The sequence below is a fragment of the Poecilia latipinna genome, unplaced genomic scaffold (assembly GCF_001443285.1).
Source record: "Poecilia latipinna isolate Pla-1442-1.1 unplaced genomic scaffold, P_latipinna-1.0 Scaffold541, whole genome shotgun sequence".
In the NCBI taxonomy this organism is placed as follows: Eukaryota; Metazoa; Chordata; class Actinopteri; order Cyprinodontiformes; family Poeciliidae; genus Poecilia; species Poecilia latipinna.
In genome coordinates this window covers 21,145-38,981 of record NW_015113157.1, presented here as the reverse complement: position 1 = coordinate 38,981, position 17,837 = coordinate 21,145, and the positions used below count along the sequence as shown (strand labels likewise).

Below are 17,837 nucleotides of genomic sequence, written 5' to 3'. Positions count from 1 at the left end.
TTTTTTTTTTTTTTTTTTTTCTCTTTTTTTTTAAAAATATATATATATATATATATATATATATATATATATATATATATATATATATTTTTTTTTTTTTTTTTCCATCTTTCTTTTTAAACCAACCAGTTGGTAGCCAAAAAGAAAATGTAAATGCATATGAATTTTCCCATTACCTTGGCAGCCAGGCATCTCACAGCCTCCTTCCTCTGTCCTGCATTATCACTTGTTCCTGCAGCAGAGCTCTGGTTGGAGGCTGCTTTTCCCTGCTTGTCTCCAGCTGCAGCAGAGCACAAACAAGACATGCACAGCTACCATGAAGAAAATCAGTAAAATAAATGCATAATTAGAACATCTCTATGCTGAAAAGTATTTACTTCTCCTGGAAGCTAGATTGGAAACAGCAAAACCAAGAAAAAAAAAGAACCTTTAATCATCGACTCAGAGCTGCTCTCCTGCCTTGATGTATCCTTAGTCAAGTTAAAATGAAATGACATTATACAGTAGAGATATCACTAAATAATGCAACAGTGCTAAAACATAAATGCAACCCGGCATTTTCCATGCTAGTTCGCTTTTATCCTATAAATATGACAATACTCAGGTCTGCAAATAAGAAATCAAGAAAACATCAAGAAAATAAAATTCAAATTTTATCCCTTCCTGCATTTTCGTCAACATTTCTTCGAGATAAATTTTTGGCATGTCGCAGCGTGCACTGTGCACTTATGTGCACAAACCACTCGCATGAGAGGGCTGTCTTCGCATTGTTCAGACAAAAGAACAGTTTCTGTGCCACTCAAGGGAGGAAGAAGAGAAAAAAAACAACAATCTCCCTCTTCTTACAAAACTGCAATCAGTAGACAAACCTCAGGGGAGAACTTGAACAAAGATTGTGTGACCTAGTTGCTAACTACTTGTCAAAAACTTTTTTTCCCCCAATAACTCAAAAGAATTTGACTTCACTGGAGGATAACGAATTCAGGTTCAACTAATCTTAAACCAATCTTACATTTAGGGGAGGATTTGGGGCTGTGGGGGTCACTGGCGGCTCCCTGCGGCGTTCGCATTCCGTGGCAGCTGAGCGTCACAAGCCGCCAGATGATGGCGGTCTTGCCCGATCCGGCGTTCCCCACTATGACTGCGCCGCGGCCCTCGCAGGTGCTCGTTTTCCTCAAGACCTCCTCCAGCCGTGCAAATAGCCAGTCCCGGCCGACGAAAGGCGTTTCTGCAGTGACCCCTGGGACTTCGAACAGCAGCGGTTTTAGCATTATGTCTGTTTGCTTGAATGGCACCAGTCTCCCTGCACACAATGAGAGGACAGAGTTTGCAGTTTGAGAGTGGATAACTTTATGCATTCTTAAGAGATTGGGGAGAGGGATTTACAGATCTGTCGGTGCTTCTGCAACCCACTGAATGAAAAAAATACCCCGAAGTGAAACCAGAAAGTACCTTTGGAGTCATCACTTGTGCGCCCAGCTGTGTTGTGCTTTCGGACGGAGCCCCGGTGCCCCGAAGCCCTTTGGTTGTCCAGATAACTCAGATCCTCCAGTCGAGTGGAGCTTGTTGCTGTGCAGAGAGAATGGGTTGGAAATAATTCAGTGTGTGAGAAACATGCAGGAAATGTGCATTAAAAAAGAAACCACCTGCATACTGCAGATATGCAAGTCAATTACTGTATCCATGGAGATGTGAGGCATAAACAGATAAAGATACAAGCTCAGTGACCTTGAGGAGACAAGACGGAGAAAGCAGGAATGAACATATCTCACACTCAGTAGCCTGAATCTGACAAATGTATAAAATGCCTTTTGTACCTTTGTCAAAAGGGATTTTGACAAAGGCATCAGGAGGAATACATCTGATTGTAATGTAAGAATGTGTTGGCCAACCAGAAACCAACTTGGGAAATGAGAAACATCCCATTGAAGTTCTCAAAAACAAATAAAAGGAGATGTCTAAACACCCACATTCCAACTATAAACCCACTCACGCCACAGAGTTTATCATAGCTCACTTTCTGCAGTTATAATGATTTTTAGCTGAGTCTTCACTCCATGTTGCAGGAAACAGTAAGAATTAAATGTGTCGTGCACCTTTTAGTCTTTTGCAAAAAAATAAAAAATAAATAATAATAATAATTTGCGAATTTTTCAAAACATCCAACAGCAAAACTGAACCAAAAAGGAAGAAAGAACAAGTCAACTGTATATTAAAGCTCTGATGACAGAAGACTTGATGATGCACATTGGAAAGTGTCTGTTGTTATTACTTTCTGTGTGCCAAAGTGTAATGTACAACCACTAACTGTCTAATCACTCCTAACTGTGGACCTTCCAGCAATATTTCCATTAAGGGGCTGAGTGTGGATTTACCACTCTTATTACGGATGATTTCAGTCCAGTTTTTAGTTTACTTTATTAATTCATTTATTAAGGTAGGGTTGTCAAGGATGAACAAATAGAGCAGGCTCTAGCATTTACAGTCTAATTTATTTCGTAATGCCTAGCTTGGTTGAAAAAAAGAAACATAGCAAATATCTTACAATGTTTAAAATGCAAATGCAAATCATTAAGACCATACGATACAAAAAAGCTATTAGCAAAACTAAAAAAGTTCAAATTAACGAAAGCATGATGCTGCTTCAGTTTTAAACTGAAGGGATTAATCATGGTTCATTGTTTGCTCTGCAGGTGAGGAGTTTCACATGTTGGGCTGCTGGTCCCGGGAGGTTTAACCTAAAGCCACCTGATAATTCCCACTGTACGGTTCACAAGTTACCAAAAAAAATAAAAAATAGCTCTGAGGTTGCTGAGCAACTGAGGACCCTTACCCTACAAGCAGGTACAAATACATCCAAGGTAAGAAAATTTTTGACATTTTCAAAGTTCATTAGATTCAGTTTCTCAAGAATACAGAGGAGAGGGAACTAGAAAGTGATGCTCTCTCTGGAGAGACACAGAAATAGCTTTTTATAATAAGCTATAATACTTTTTTGTTACTGTGTGATTATCACCATATGAAAAACATTTACATGCTGTAAAAATCAGTTCATTTTATGGTTTAGCTGCTTTTCTGACTGTTAAGCTTGCAGGGGGGAAAAAAACAGTGAAGAACCTCTATTCTAGTTTAATCTGTTTGTAGTTCCTCTCTGAGTTTAATCCAAGCGGTTTATGAATCCAAGCATGGCAGAGAACCAGCTAAATGGATTACATCCACTGCAAGTAGAACTGTTTCTGCTTACTGGGATGGAAGTTGTTTTAGTTTATTATTTTTGCTCATCTTTAAGTTTTTAGCTTCTAAAGTTTCTAATTATTTAAGTTTTTTGTGTGAATTGGTGTATTAACTTTGTGTTTCACAATGTGTTTATTAAGATTTTAGGAAGTACAATGACACAGGGAAGGGAAATGGTACATGGCATTCAGATTGTGCTTTGGTGTGTGTGTCTCTACCAGCTTAGCACATCCAAACTTTTATTTTTAAAATAGCTCAAGCTCAGTGAACAAGTTCACAATTTATTTTTTAGCTCACATAGTTTTCTTCTAGGATTGACCCACTCTGTCCCAATAAACTCATTTAAGCAACCAGCTTCCCTTTCCCTGCTGTAAAAAGAAAAGAGAAAAAGCATGTCCCACAGTATGATGCAGCCACCTCCATGCCTCAGTGTGGTTAGGACGTTGAAGGAGTCGTGTGGTGTGAATTTTCTGCCACAGAAACTGCTGACAAAATGCTAGGCCAGGAATATTTTTTTATAACCTAAACCTAAATTACAACTTCACCTCTGCTTTATCTGGTGTGTTCATTTTGCTGTTTGTCCTCCATAAACAAACATCTGATGCCTTCACAAACACATGGATTTACACTCAGGAGGATTCTACTTAGAGTAATTAGATTGCTTCTAAAGGCAGCTGGTTGCACTGATACATATATGCAGAAGAGAAATGGTGTAAAATCTATAAATCTGATAACACTGTTGTCTCTAAACTGTTCAGAGTGAGATGGATAAAAAAAAGGGAGAATCCTTTTGGACTATAAAAGATCAAAAAACAGGCGATACAAAATGTGCCAAACTTATGTCCTATAGTTCAGTAATCTTACAGTGCAGTGGTAGTCTTACATTTTTTTAAAAACTTTATGTGGCTGCTCTTTAGCGATACAAGTAGTTTTTTCATTTCTCATTTATTTCAAACAGCGAGATAGAGACACAGAAATGTATTAAATTACTGTACATCCTTCAACCCACACTTCTAAGACTGTGTTCTTCTGATACATCTGCTAGCCCTATGTGTCCATCATCCTCCAGAAGCAGCAGAGTGTTACTGTGAGAGACTGTGATTGAAGGCCTGTGAATATTATAATTTACTGGGCTGTTAAGAGAGCATAAAACCTGTTCTGTGGACAACGTGGGCCTCCCTTATGCGAAACAAATCGGTTTGAATCACTATCATGAAACTGTAATAATACAACTCAATCGGTGTGGTGCAAGGAATATGCAGCAGAAAAGTAAAATAATATAAAAACACACACACACACACGCACATTTCTTCCACCAGGCTGGAGAAGTCTTTTAGGATATGGCACATGCATGAAATTACAAACAAGAGTGGAGAATTGCAGCTTGAAAGAACATCCACAGTGAGAGGACGGAGCACAGTCTGCAGAAAAAACAGTGTGAAGGAGGTGTGGAGTGGGATGAAAGAGAGAGAGAGAGAGACAGAGAGAGAGAGAGAGAGATTACTGGCTAAAGACAGCCAGGCCAAATGTCTGAGAGAACCAACGATACAGTGAATGAGTAAAAACATGTTTTCAGCCAGTTTGACACAGAGACACCAGAACAACTCATCCTTCCACCCGTTCGCTGTCCAACCTATCCCACACTCACTGCCCACCTTCATCCTTGCTGCTGATGACTGTTTAGCTGATTGCCCCAGAACACTTGTTGATCCTTCAACACTTTAAAGGTTAACTGTTCAGCCCCGGACAAGCCCCCGGCGTCTCTGAGAGGTTAACATCGTCTAGAGACATGTCGCAGGTGGAACAATCACTCGGGCTAAATGTTTCTACTTCAGAGGAATTCAGAAAATGGGGTTTACTTTAAAACTGTTTTTTGTCACAAAGATTATATTCAGAAATTTCTGACAAGTTATGGTTTCAAAATCGCACATGTTTTTCTGTCATTAGCATGCCCACATTTGCAGTCCTTCTAATAAGATGCAAAAGACAGACATGGTGTGAAAAATAAAGAAGATCCAGTACTGTTATTAAGGTAATGCCATTTTGAAAGTGCTGTCACTAATTTATCAGCTAACCGGTTTATTGGTGCTGGTTTCCTTAATTTTGAGAGATCAGTGATTGACCGATAGTTGCATGTAAAGCCGATCCAGATCTGTATTATCTGGTAAAACAGTATGTTGTAAGCTCATCATGGAATTTATTAAACTGAGTAAATAAACTGAAAAAAATAAAAAATAAAAACTAGAACGGTCCACCAGGTCATGTCTTCATGTTTGCAGTTAACAATAGTCACCCCACTGTTGCCAACTCAGCAACTTCCTTGCTATATTTAGTGACGTTTAAGACAAAAAAATCATGGTATCAGACAAAATCAGGTTTTTTAAGGATTGGTAATTGGTGATCAACCAAAAAACCGCAACCGGTGCACCCCTAGCCAGCTCAGTGCAGACAGCATGTTGGAGCAGATAGCCTGACTAATTAAATTCCTAAATATTGCTTGGTACACAGCTGTCATTCAAGGAGCAGAACTCCAAAATTTTAAAATATTGTGCAAAATAAGAATAGTTACTTGAATATCTAGTGCTAAATGTCACTGATGTTTACATATTCAATTCTGTTAAAAAACAATATACTGAATAGTTAACATTATTAGAACTGCAATAAACATATTATCAAAGCAATACAATCAAAAGCATTTCAATCTCATTAAATCTCTGACTTTACAGCAAAATTTCCTCCTCAACAAGCATTAGGGGATAGTGGACAGTACAAAGGATCGAGTCGTTAACTCTCATACCGGACATGCATGTGGTGACAGTGACAAGGAAAACTCCCGTTTACCAGCTAAAACGTACGACTGAACCTGCCCAGTGCGACCGGCTATGTTCAATCACCAACTGGGGTTTGAGACGACAAAGCAGATGCTCAAAAACCACAATTAAGTCAGTTCAAGAAAACCCAACAGAAACCACCCTGTGAAGTCGGATTTCCTGCTTAGACAGTCAGAGGTTTCTTACTAACCTCAACTTCAAACCCCAACACAAAGCCTGCACACTTATCTGCACTTGTCTCGGTTGTATCTAACTATAGCAAATTAGTCACAGCCGCAGTACGGAGCAACATCTGTTTAAAACACATGTTCCTGCATGGTTACAATGCCTACAGTGCCGGAAAGCACCAGGTAGCTGAAAACATTCAGCAGCATCACTGTGATCAACAGCAGCAAAAGCCCATTGACTTTCTCTCACTGACGTTTGGTAAGATGCCATTCACAGATCTGAGTTCTGATTTCCAAGGTATCTCAAAGGCAGTATTAGGAACAGCTACAACTTAATAAGGTCAGCAAAGAGACTGGAAGCAAACAAAATAATACAATCTAAAAAAAAAATCTAATTAAAACTAAAAAGTGCAGTTAGGGCTAACCAATTAAAATGTCATTCCCACTTTTCATTTCTGTCATAGCTGTTACATTTGTTGAAAGACAACAGAAGCAATGATTTTCATTACATTATTTCATTACACGACCTTACTACAAGAAGATTACGACACCAGCTTTCGGACAGGATTTAGGCAAGGCGACATTAAAACAAGATTTACTACAGGCTCTGGGATACCAGTGGGCTGCTTTTGTTAATCTTCCATCTCCATCCATTCAATAGAAGCAGCAGTTTTGAAATATAAGCGTTCATTAAGTCAAACCCCCATAAACTGCTCAGTTTGTAAAGCTGGCGAATAAACTTAACTGAAATGAAATGTGTCAGCCAAATAAGTTGTTTCACTTCAACAGTAACAATGTGTACCTTGTAAAAATGCCTGCTCCCACAGCAGTGCTAGCTGCAAAGGAGCAAATACATTACCAGGGGCTTCTCATTCAGAACAAACCAAACAAAAACTGAAGGAGGCTGAGGAATAATATTACACACTTGTTTTGCAGAAAAACGACACAGACAACCATTCAGTTTATCTCATTTACACAACAGCAACTGTCACTTTATGTAAATTTACAAGACAAATGGGCCAAATTGATGTGCCAGTTTTAGAGAATCCAAATCAAATTCAAGATTCTGAATCGAATTCAGATACAGTCAAAATATGCAAGAACCTCTCGCACACCTCCAGGCCCTGACTTTGCTTCATGCTCTCTCTCTGCCAACATCTCCCATAAAGTTCACCGCTATCTATAAAGTATGATAAAACATGCATGTTGATTTAAATCAAGAACATGTCTGTGGAAATGTTACTGCAACCAGGACGAGATTTACAAGAATGTGGCACCTGAGCTTGAGCCAGTTTTGGTGCCTTATCCACAACAGAAGAAATTGTCCTGCTAATGCAAATTTCAATGCATCAGTTGATACATGACAGGTTCAATACTTCCCCTGAGCAATAGCTACATGTTGTTCCCCCCAAAATGGCTACAACTTATTTGTTTTCAAATACTTATGTATTGTTTTAACTCAAAAAAATCCCAAAATATTATTACAATTCATTTGACTTGGGCCTATACATTTAATGTTTATGTAATGTTTTGCATTTTAAACAATGTAAAACACACATTCATAAAAAAAAAAAGTCTTTGGGGTGATGAGCTCTATCTAATGTAAGGCCCACCAGGCTGGAACTATAATTTCAAATTATGAACACAATGACCACAACACATGGCTTTCTAGCCTTTCAACCTACAGTAAAATTAGACCTCATCATGGTCGCTGAAACATGCACTAGTTTTAATGTGTGTTTGAGGCAGCATTTTGTGTATTCAAACTGCTTCACACAATTACAGTTCTGCTACAGCAACATTTTTCATCCAGTAAGAAGTCAGAATCGCATGTGATCTTGCATCGTTAATCATAATGCGCATTTCGCTTCGTGCATTTGAATTCCTAATGAATTCGAAAGGGGATCGTTGCAGCCGCTGTACGTGCGGCTTGGTAAATCTTTATTCCGAAATTCATCAAGAGTGTCTAAATGAAAGCACCAGCTGACAGAAAAAAAAAAAAAACAACAAAAAACTGGCAGGCATTACTGTGAATCCGCTCCGTAGGGAATCTCTCCTTTTTGCTTCCACCACAAATGAACTGACATCTAAGGGAAGAAAAAGAGCCGAGCGCACCAGCAAAAGATTGTGACTGAGGAGAGAAGGGGAGGGGCGGCGTTACTTTTATGACAACTGGAGGCCTCCCAGGACTTTTAACTGGTGCTGCTCACTGAGCGTACCCGGCCTCGGTGGCAAGTAGAGCACCAGTACAAGGTGCTCTGCATCGCAGAGATCTCGCAGATTACGCCTCTACTGTATTTAGAAAGTGGCGAATCAACAATCAATTCAATCAATTTGCCATTCACACCAGATTAATTCCTCCTTTAATTAATCACCCAGGTCACAGCTGTTACGTTTATGCGCTCATTAGCCGACTTCATGTGCAGCATAATGGGAGCTTAGGCAACTCTTTCTCATTAATTGTGTCTCATTTGTTTAAAGTTTATGAAGGTGCGAAAACGGGCACAACGTGGCATAAAGAAGCGTTAAGATCAGGACTATTCTCAGATTTCCTGGAGTCTCGGCTGCTTGATTAGAAACTTCCAACGTGATTCAGAGGAATTCATGGAAGTTTATGCGCTTTGTATTGTGCATAAAGGTGGATCTGACTGCAGAGCTCTAGCTACATGTGCCATTTTCAAAACTCCTCAAGCACACAGCACGTCTCTGTCAAGCTGTACCTGCCACTGAATTTGGACGGGGCATCGCGAGCGAGGAGAGGCCCTGAATGTGGTGCTGCGGGAGGGGTCTTTTCGGTGCTGGCGGAGTCCTGGGCTCCATGATCTCACTCCTGGGTAAGGCGTCAGGTTGTGGAGCTGTCAGATTGTCTCTGGTTTGACCGGGATGGCGGTCATCGCCCGCGCGGCCCATGACACCGCCGCTGCCCCCCGGGGCCTCCTCCTTTGTCAGAACGTCGCTGGAAGTGCTGCGCTCCTCATTCTCAGAGGAGCTTGTGATGGTTGCTGAAATGGGGAAGGAAAATCTGGTTGAGACATTCTGAGAACAGCTCGAGTACGGTTGTAAACTTCTTTTTTTTTTTCAAAGATGTAAAATACAACACGCATTTTACCTAATCAACAGAGAAAAACAGGAGACATGACCTCTTTGATCAGCGGGGCTTCGTTGCACTTGATGTGTCTTTTGTAATCAACTATAAATACAAACTCTATTTAAGGAGAAAAAAAGTGTCCTATTTTGAGAGAATCAGACCCATACGCAACAAAGACAGCAGTGTCCCAGTTTTGACAGCAGGGAGCTGAAGCCTTAAGGCCGAGGTGGCACAAGCGGCTCAGAAAAACCACATGTGAGGTTAGGGTGTATGTTTGAAGATTTAAAACATATTTATGTTCAAACAATTTTAAATTTTTTTTTTCTTTAAATGTAAAATAGCTCCACCATGCATTAAATAGATCAATAAAAATAGATCATGTATGTGTATGGTTATTATTTTTTTTTGTTTCTGTTTTTTTACAGCTGACTGTGTTTTCTCGTTTACTGACACTCCTGCAGCTGCTGAAGAAAATTAAAAAACATCTGAATGTGGAAAAAATACAATTTAAAGACATTGTATTATATTCACCTATAATTCCACTATCCTTGCTCTCCAAGGTTGAGGTGGGGCTCTGAGTTGGAGGCCCAGGACTGCTCACAGAGATGAGTCCAGAAGTAGAACAGGGGGTAGGACTGTGTGCAGGGCTGCAGAGCGTCCCACAGGGGCTGCTGCTGGAGCCACGGTGAGGAGAGGATAAGGGTAAAGGCTGGGGAAGGGACTGGCCTCCAGCACTGGTGCTCAGGGTGGATGTGGGGCTCTCTGTACAAGGGGAAGTGGTGCTGCAGGTAAGAGTGGAGCTGGGACTCCCCCCTTGGGCAGAGGTGTCACCCTAAAACAAACAGAAGAAAGAAGAGAAGCAATTTCAGCAACATTTTGTATATAAGACAGATGAAAATTAATAACATAGAGAAAGGTGAAGGAAATGACTACTTCAAGTAAAGGAAAATAAAGGGGCTTCTTCTACTGGCTACTGGTTCTGATACTTGAACATATTTTTACTCAAGTAAAAGTGAAATGTAGCCATCCAAAAAAATTACTCAAGTAAGAGTAAAAAAGTATTTGGTAAAAAGTCTACTCAAGTACTGAATAACTCATCAAATTTAAAATATATTTAGAAATTACATCATTAGATGGACTAAAATATAAAACTGAATGAAAATTTTGGTATATTAAGGACCAAGATGACAATAATTTATAGAAATAACAAAATCAGGCAAAAGATTTTTTAATTTTTTTTCCAAATCAGTTTCTTTCAATATAAAACTGATGAACTGCAGGTGTGTTTCTGGTGAGTTTTTGGTTAAACCTGTTTGTTTTTCATTCAGTGGGTAGAGAATCCACAAACTTTACTCAACTAAGAGTAGCAATACTTCATAGTAAAATTACTGAAGTAAAAGTAAAAAGTACAGCATAGTAAAATTATTCCTAATTTTTTTTTCTTTTTTCTCAAAAAAAGTTGCTTATGTAAATGTAACTGAGTAAATGTAACCAGATACCCAGTTTTATATGGGTGCACTTAGTTTTACACTTTGTTTGTAAAGGTGTATTTTTTTTAAATGAGAACTTGTTACATGTTTTCAAGACAAAATATTTGCAGAACGAGGCAAATACTTTTTCGTTTAAAATGTAAAAATGTGATGTAAACACGTCTGATTTGGTCATGTTTAAAGCTACAAGAATGTTGTTTGCATCATAATTTTTGAGGCAAAAGTAAAATGTGTTCCATAATCCCTCCAGAGACCAAATAAGACGGAGAAGAAGCAGTGAGAATCTGTAGACGTTAACTTCTGTTGTAATGATCAGACTCTGGACTTCCTGCAGACATGAACACATGTCTGCAGGAAACTCCCCGGGACAGTTAAGGAAGCAAACATTCACAGGTTAAGTGGGTTTCTTCTGTTTCAAAATGATGGTGAATTAATTCCATAACCCATCATCCTTTTTTAACAAGAATCTCATCCATGTGACAGCACTTGCCTTCATGCTAGTGCATGGGAAGGAGGACATTTAAAGAAGCAGTCAGATAGGAATCAAAATATATCATTTTTCACTGTTTTCATGATGAAAACTAATTTAGTTACTATAGAAATGCGCAATTTACTCCCAAATCAAAGTTCTAACATGCTGCTGCTTCACTCAGACCTAAAGGAAAGTAGACAAATCTGATAGTGAATAGTTTTTATAGCTGCAACGAGGCAATATTATAATTTACGATGCTAAGCCGACATAATTTAAGTACAGGACACTACCAAAACGGAAAATAAATCTGTTAAATAAATACATTTTGAGCATAAAAAGTTTATTATAGCATACAAATCTGCAAATGTATGCAAAATCAAAGCCACAGGGATAAAAACCCTCGTTGCAAAAATCAATAAGTCCTCACTTGCTTTTATCACACATCCTGGGAGATTTTGGTCCTAAACTGCAGAGTTTTAGAAGAAGAAGCAAAACTAACCCCGGCTGAAGATCCCTTACCCTTTCATTTAATTGAGTGGATTTACAGTCTCCTCATTACTGATGCAACGTTTCTGCAACACAGAAACTGTTGGGAGGCAAAGCGGCGGAGCTTAAACAGCTCCTTGTTATTCCCTTTATACCAGAGCCTCATCTATCTTAGCCAGGACAACCCACATTCCTCACATGAACCGTGCTATCTCTGCAAAGCTGACTGAATCTGGAGCTCAGGTGGTGGAATGAGGCTGAGAAAATGGGCCAAGGCTGAGCAAGGCAAAGGCACAGAGACTCACAGAGGGGTTAAAACCTGTCGGATGCTGAGTACAAATGGAGCTCTGTGGACGATGATAATTTTTTTTTTTTAAATCTACTTTTGTGTAGATTATCTTCATAAAATGGTTCTATTAAAAAAAGAAGAAGAGAAAGGCAAAAAAATCTATATTTTTTATGCTTAATGACCTCAGAGAGGGCTGTAAATCAATGCATATCTCACCTTCTTTTCCCTCCTGTCCTCCATAGGAGAGCTAGCTGTGCTGCCCGTTGCTTCGCCCAATAAGAAGCATAGTCTGGTCATCAGTTCCTGGGTAGAAAGGGAGGAGCCGAGGTGGGGCTCCACGTGGAGGTCTGATGGGGACACACAAAATCAATACTTGGTTAATAACGACGAAACGGGAGAACGACAGCCAAAAGAAGACAGACGCCGCCCATTTTAGCTCCGTTTTGCTCATGTGAGGTTCCCACACCTGCAAGATATGTATGCATCTACAGGTCAGTACGGACCTCCCTTGTCAACCCACAGCTGCAACAGTTATGAGTCCACAAACAGTGGCTCTCCAGTCCCCCGGTTGGGGCAGCGGCGGGAGGTTGTATGAGGCTCCCCGCGTTTTACGCCTGCCAGGTGCTCTCTGTCGAGAGACGGGCGGCGAATTTCAATGAACTCAGCGGAGAGCTCCGGCTCTTGCCTGCCACCGTTTCTCCGGGAGAAAATTGGGCCGACACGAGCCATGTGCTGCATTCATTCATCACTGCTTAAGCCTCCCCTCACGCCATGACCCCAGCCCATCCGAGGCGTGTGCTCAACAACTCAGCAACGAAAGGCTGTAGCAGAGTTGTTGCATTTGCACATCTCTGTGCCCACCGTTACGTTACTACGTCATCTTACCACATGTATGTACTGATCTCAGCTGAGTCACATGAATACTGAGTAGGCATACCCCCCCACCCCACAAAAAAACAAAAAAAATAACAGGATGACGGAGCATCACGGATTACAGGAACAGTTCACTCCTCCTCACAAACATCTTTTCGTTAAGACATCACATTCATTTCTCACTCCCTCCACTGCTACTTTCTCATTCTGCTTTCCATTTGAAGATCTCACACCACATTACTTTTTGTTTTATATATATATATTCTTTTATACCACACAATGTGCCAATCACAAGACTGTAATTGGAAGAAAATTAAGGTTGATTTCAAGAGGCAAGCTTCTCCATTTTTGTTTTTGCAGATTTCACACCTCAACAGGCAGCAGAAAACTTAAAAGAGGTGCAGAGGGAGGAAAAGTTTCCTTTCAGTTAGCATAGTCCAATCTGGAGTAACATGAGGACATTTCTGCATGTCCAGTACCATTCATCAAACCACCTGGCAGTTGCCAATGGAAACGGGAAGCTGAGAGGTGCCTGGCAACTGGGAAGGGAAGATGCCTCACGAAATCTGTTTAGCCTAAGGGTAGCCCTCTGGTCAAAAACACAGGGTAAAAAAAAAAAAAAAAAAGCTCGAGGAGGTGTATTTACACCACGTCGGCTTTGATGTAGCAAAATCTGCGCAAACCAAATTTAGTGAGGACTTAGAAGACAAAACAGCTCGTTGCTTGAAACCACAAAGACAATTTTTGCCCTGCACAGACACACATCTTTGAGAAAAACTTATTTTTAAAGCCTTCAGGGGTGTAACTAGCACGCAGACAAAACACACTTTCTATTTTCTATTTCACCTCATTCATTCCCCTGCCTCAGCCCCCACTCGGACTCTTATTCAGCTTCATTGATCAGTACCTGGGGAAAAAAAAAAAAAAAAACAGACACGATGCTAAAAACACGCCCATGGGCTCCTGTTCTCACCTCTGTGGTCCGGCTTGCCACGGCAGGAAGCAAAGATGAGAGCTTCTCTCGTACTGGAAGAGCCGTCCACATACTCCGGCTTCCTCACCCGTCCTTTGGCCACGGCGGAGAGGCAGGAGGGAGAGGGAGGAAGAGCAAGCCAGGATGGGAGGCAGGGATTGGAGGGTGGAGAAAGGGAGGGATGAAAGAAAGTGAGTGAGAGAAGGAGGGAGAGAGAGAGAGAGGCAGGGAGATTAAGCCTACCCAGATGAGATCTGCGGTGCAAAATTTTGAATTGTGTCCCAGGAGTATACAGCAGAACGTACACAGTGAGGGCCACGCATGCAAACGTTATTCACACCATTGTGGGTGTTTATCTATGACATATTAATGCCTCTGCTGTGTGGCTGCGTGTGTGTGTGTGAGTGTGTGTCTGCGTGTGGTAGGGGAATCGGTGCTCTCTCATGTGTGTGGGTGTGTCTCAAATTATGCATCAGCATCTCAGGGTTGTTGGAAGCAGGTTCTCCTGGAGAGGAGATGAGACGCTCAGGGATGAGGCGTTTGCAAACACGGGAGTGTGCTAATTTGGTATTCTCAGGGGAGGAAGTGACCGTTTGAATCGTGCGTGTCGACAGACTGAGGGAAAACTCAGCAGAGTAAACACACTGTAGTTACATCTGATTGTACACGACCGCCAAAGAATTTGGGGGGGCTCGGGCGCTACGGACATTAACTTGCTGTAATTTTCCCTTCCTAGGCTGCGGCAAGGATTCATGCAATGAAATGTAATAGGACTTTTTTTTTTCTGAATGGCTAGCTGGACTTGCTAAAAGATACTGCCACCTACTGTTTCTCCTAATGTAAGGCATCCCTGAGACAACAGTCTTTGAACTTACTCAAGAAATGTGCTCATTTTAAAGTTCCTTCGCTTGCAAACTGTACGGTCTTTTCATCCTTCCAGCTTGTGACAAAGAGATCGACACAAAAAAATTCACTTTCAAAACATTAACGCTTTCCTTAACAACCAGCTGCAAGCAAGGAAACCGTCGGAGAGGCTTTAAGCAAGGGTGCACTTCCTGGAAATCTTTGCAGCATTTGCAATTTCGAGCAAAATTAACACTGATAATTTGTCTGACAGAAGACAGCTGCACGGATTTAGAAATACTGCTCTGATGACAGGCATGATCAAACTGTGCAAGTAGGACTCTTTTCTTAAGTGCTCGTTGTCTCATCTTCTTCACTCTGTGTCACTCCCTCAGCTCCTGATTTTGCTTTGCAGTTTGGGAGGGAAGAGGAGGAGAGGAGAGGAGACGGGCTTGCAGAAACTAAGAAATAAGAAGATGGTTACATCAAGAAGAGGCTCTCTCTTTGACCTATTTTTAACACAAGATGTGCTCCACCCTTTCTTTTATATTCAGGATTCTAACTCATTTCAGCAGAGATTAGGATTATTTATTTAAACTGCACTTTACAACAACCAGGAAAATATGTTTTAAAGAGCTCTTTTCATTAACTTTTTCATCTCATGTGGAAAAAAAAAGATTTTTTTTAAAATATATAAACTATCAAAAACTACATCCACCAATACACAAAACCTATGTGATCTTAAGCAAACTATAGCCAAAACTGTATTTGCTTTGAGTACTCTCATCAATTCCCAGATTATTTAGTGTGCAGATCCAAAGCAATAACATGCCCTGACATTGAGCAACCTAATTGGGGGGCATCGCCTTCAGTTGTTTCTCTGAATTATTAACTCTGACAATCTGTCTCGTGTTTTTTGGGCCCTGAGGACCTGCACTTGTACTTTCTGTCATGTATGGAACAAGTGAACGCACTGAAGCTCCCTGCTTAACAAAGCGGAGCCATGCAAAAGCATCTCGCTCCCTTTACAGCGAGTCCCTTACGCACAGCTCTTTGTCACCGAGACGTTGCTTTGTGTTGATTACTTTAATAGCGACCCACCTTGGAACTTGACGCAGGACTGAGAGGAAACTATGTCGCCCTGGCGAGGGAGAAGCGGAGAGGACGGTAAGGAAATGGACACACCCTTAGTCAATCTCTTCCGATTTAAATGGCTCCCATTATGTCCGTGGTGATGAGTGGCACGCTGGCCGCTGCCTCTTTGCTGAATGCAGGGCATGTGAACCTCGACACCTGCATGGGGCAGATGGGAAAAGGTGTTGATTAGCCAGACCTTCGACCAGGAAGATGGCCATGTCCCTCCTTAGGGAATGCTCATACATCAGTTCATAATAGTAACATTATAATGTTGATTGCAACTGAAGCATCTAAGCCTAGGCTTGAAACTTTGAAATATCATCAAGCAACACTCTAAATCCTTATTAAAATGTATAAATAAAATGTTAAAATGGTGCGAGTAGTTTCATAACAAACCAGTCTTTAGTAAGCCATGAGTATGATGTGTAAACTAGGAAGATATGCTATAAATAAGTTAGTGTAAATCCACAAGATCACCAGAAACAAGACGAGATGAAGTGGTCGTTTATTTTATTTATTTATTTATTATTTATTATTTTTTTCAAAAGACTGGAGTCATGCCAGCGCGTACTGTAAACACACTATATGAATTTAATGAGACTGACACAGTTCTCTGTCCTCCTCTCTGTTCTTTGCTTCCCAGAGCAGCGCAATATTAAATATTAATGAGCAACATGGTTGCTCTAATACTGAGCTCTACTTATGTTCATATATCTTCACCGTGCACGCTGAAATCTTCTCTGTACTGCTGCGAGTTGACAAGTTCAGCCTCTGAAAAATACATAGGGCTTCCAGAGCATGCCAAAGATGCGAGAGCTGCTAATTCACTGGCAGCGCCACAAAGCATTCAGTGTGTGCAGCATCTCTGCAGGTTAACCTTATCTGCTTTGTACGAACCACTCACAAATTCTTTTGGCTTTTGTTTAGTAGGTCATGATGTTTGCCTAGCCCAATCCAACTTTGACTGACACACTTAAAATAAAATCAGCGGGACACCGTGTGAAGGACAGACACTGATGAATTAGGCTAATTGAAATGGCTCCATTTGCCTCACCCAGGAGGAGAGAACCTGAATATTGTCAAGCAAATAAAACAAGACCTTTAACAATGTACAAATATGTTTTCTTATCTGAATACTAGATTCAGCATGAGGGTCCAACAGAGAGAAAAAAAAAAAAGACTTGGAAATAGCAGTGCATTTGTACAAGTTTCTCTTCGACTTTTAGTGTATCAGTAGTTTTACTGTTACCTGCATTTTTCTGGCTCTTTTTGTCTCCTTTTTTCCCTCCTCCTTCCTTCTTATTTCCGAACACTGCTCTGAACATAGCTGGAGTCCTTCTCTGGTCTGTACCGCCTTTAAAAGAAATAAAAAAAAAGGCACACATTAGATTTGAGCATATTATTTCAGGGAACTCTACTCGTTGTGTTTCTTGTAGAGTATTTTGAGACCATTACCGTCTTTTTTTAAAAAAAAGGTTAGTTTCGCTCACTGATGGAAAACATAACAGAGATATTAAACACAAACAGTCCTCTTGTACAATGAGAGCTATGGTTACCTTTAAGTCTTCCTGGATGCCAGCGTGCCTTCACTTATATCCATGGGAAGCAGCAGAGAGACTACTTTCGCTGGCTGGCGGAGTCCAATTAAAGAGTGTGACTTGCTCTCACAAAATGATCAAGGGAGACGGGAGCGCGTCTCCTGCGCGAGCATGTGTGCCTCGTGATCTAAATATGTCGTAAGCATTTGAAAAATATATATTTTTATATTTTATATTACCAGACTTTCATGTTTTCACTTGAAACATATTATTTTATCATTAACGACTGCTATTTATCGTTGCATATTATCACTATTACAAATGCTAATATATGATTAACCTACCACAAAATCATCAAAACAATCAGATAATCAAGTAAATAAGTCGATAAAAAGCGTTCGTGAACTGAATTGATT

At 40.5% G+C, this 17,837-nt stretch overlaps 1 protein-coding gene across 3 annotated transcripts in view; it reads right to left on the bottom strand.

Moving 5' to 3' along the window:
• The window catches only part of LOC106952817 (protein TANC1-like), a 42,651-nt gene extending 25,106 nt beyond the window's left edge, over positions 1-17,545 (bottom strand). Inside the window, exons 1-10 of one of the 3 annotated variants that reach the window (XM_015041181.1) lie at positions 17,440-17,545; positions 17,133-17,237; positions 15,848-16,039; positions 13,904-13,996; positions 12,274-12,404; positions 9,852-10,152; positions 8,953-9,234; positions 1,453-1,569; positions 1,013-1,303; positions 177-280 (exon numbers count right to left, since the gene is read on the bottom strand). In XM_015041181.1, coding sequence (XP_014896667.1) covers positions 177-280; positions 1,013-1,303; positions 1,453-1,569; positions 8,953-9,234; positions 9,852-10,152; positions 12,274-12,404; positions 13,904-13,996; positions 15,848-16,039; positions 17,133-17,208 — 1,587 coding nt within the window. In that variant the 5' untranslated portion in view covers positions 17,209-17,237; positions 17,440-17,545. Of the gene's footprint in view, positions 1-176; positions 281-1,012; positions 1,304-1,452; positions 1,570-8,952; positions 9,235-9,851; positions 10,153-12,273; positions 12,405-13,903; positions 13,997-14,146; positions 14,236-15,847; positions 16,040-17,132; positions 17,243-17,439 lie in introns of those variants that run through there. The other 2 variants (XM_015041182.1, XM_015041183.1) reach the window with 2 other exon arrangements.
• Between the last annotated feature and the right edge of the window lie 292 nt (positions 17,546-17,837).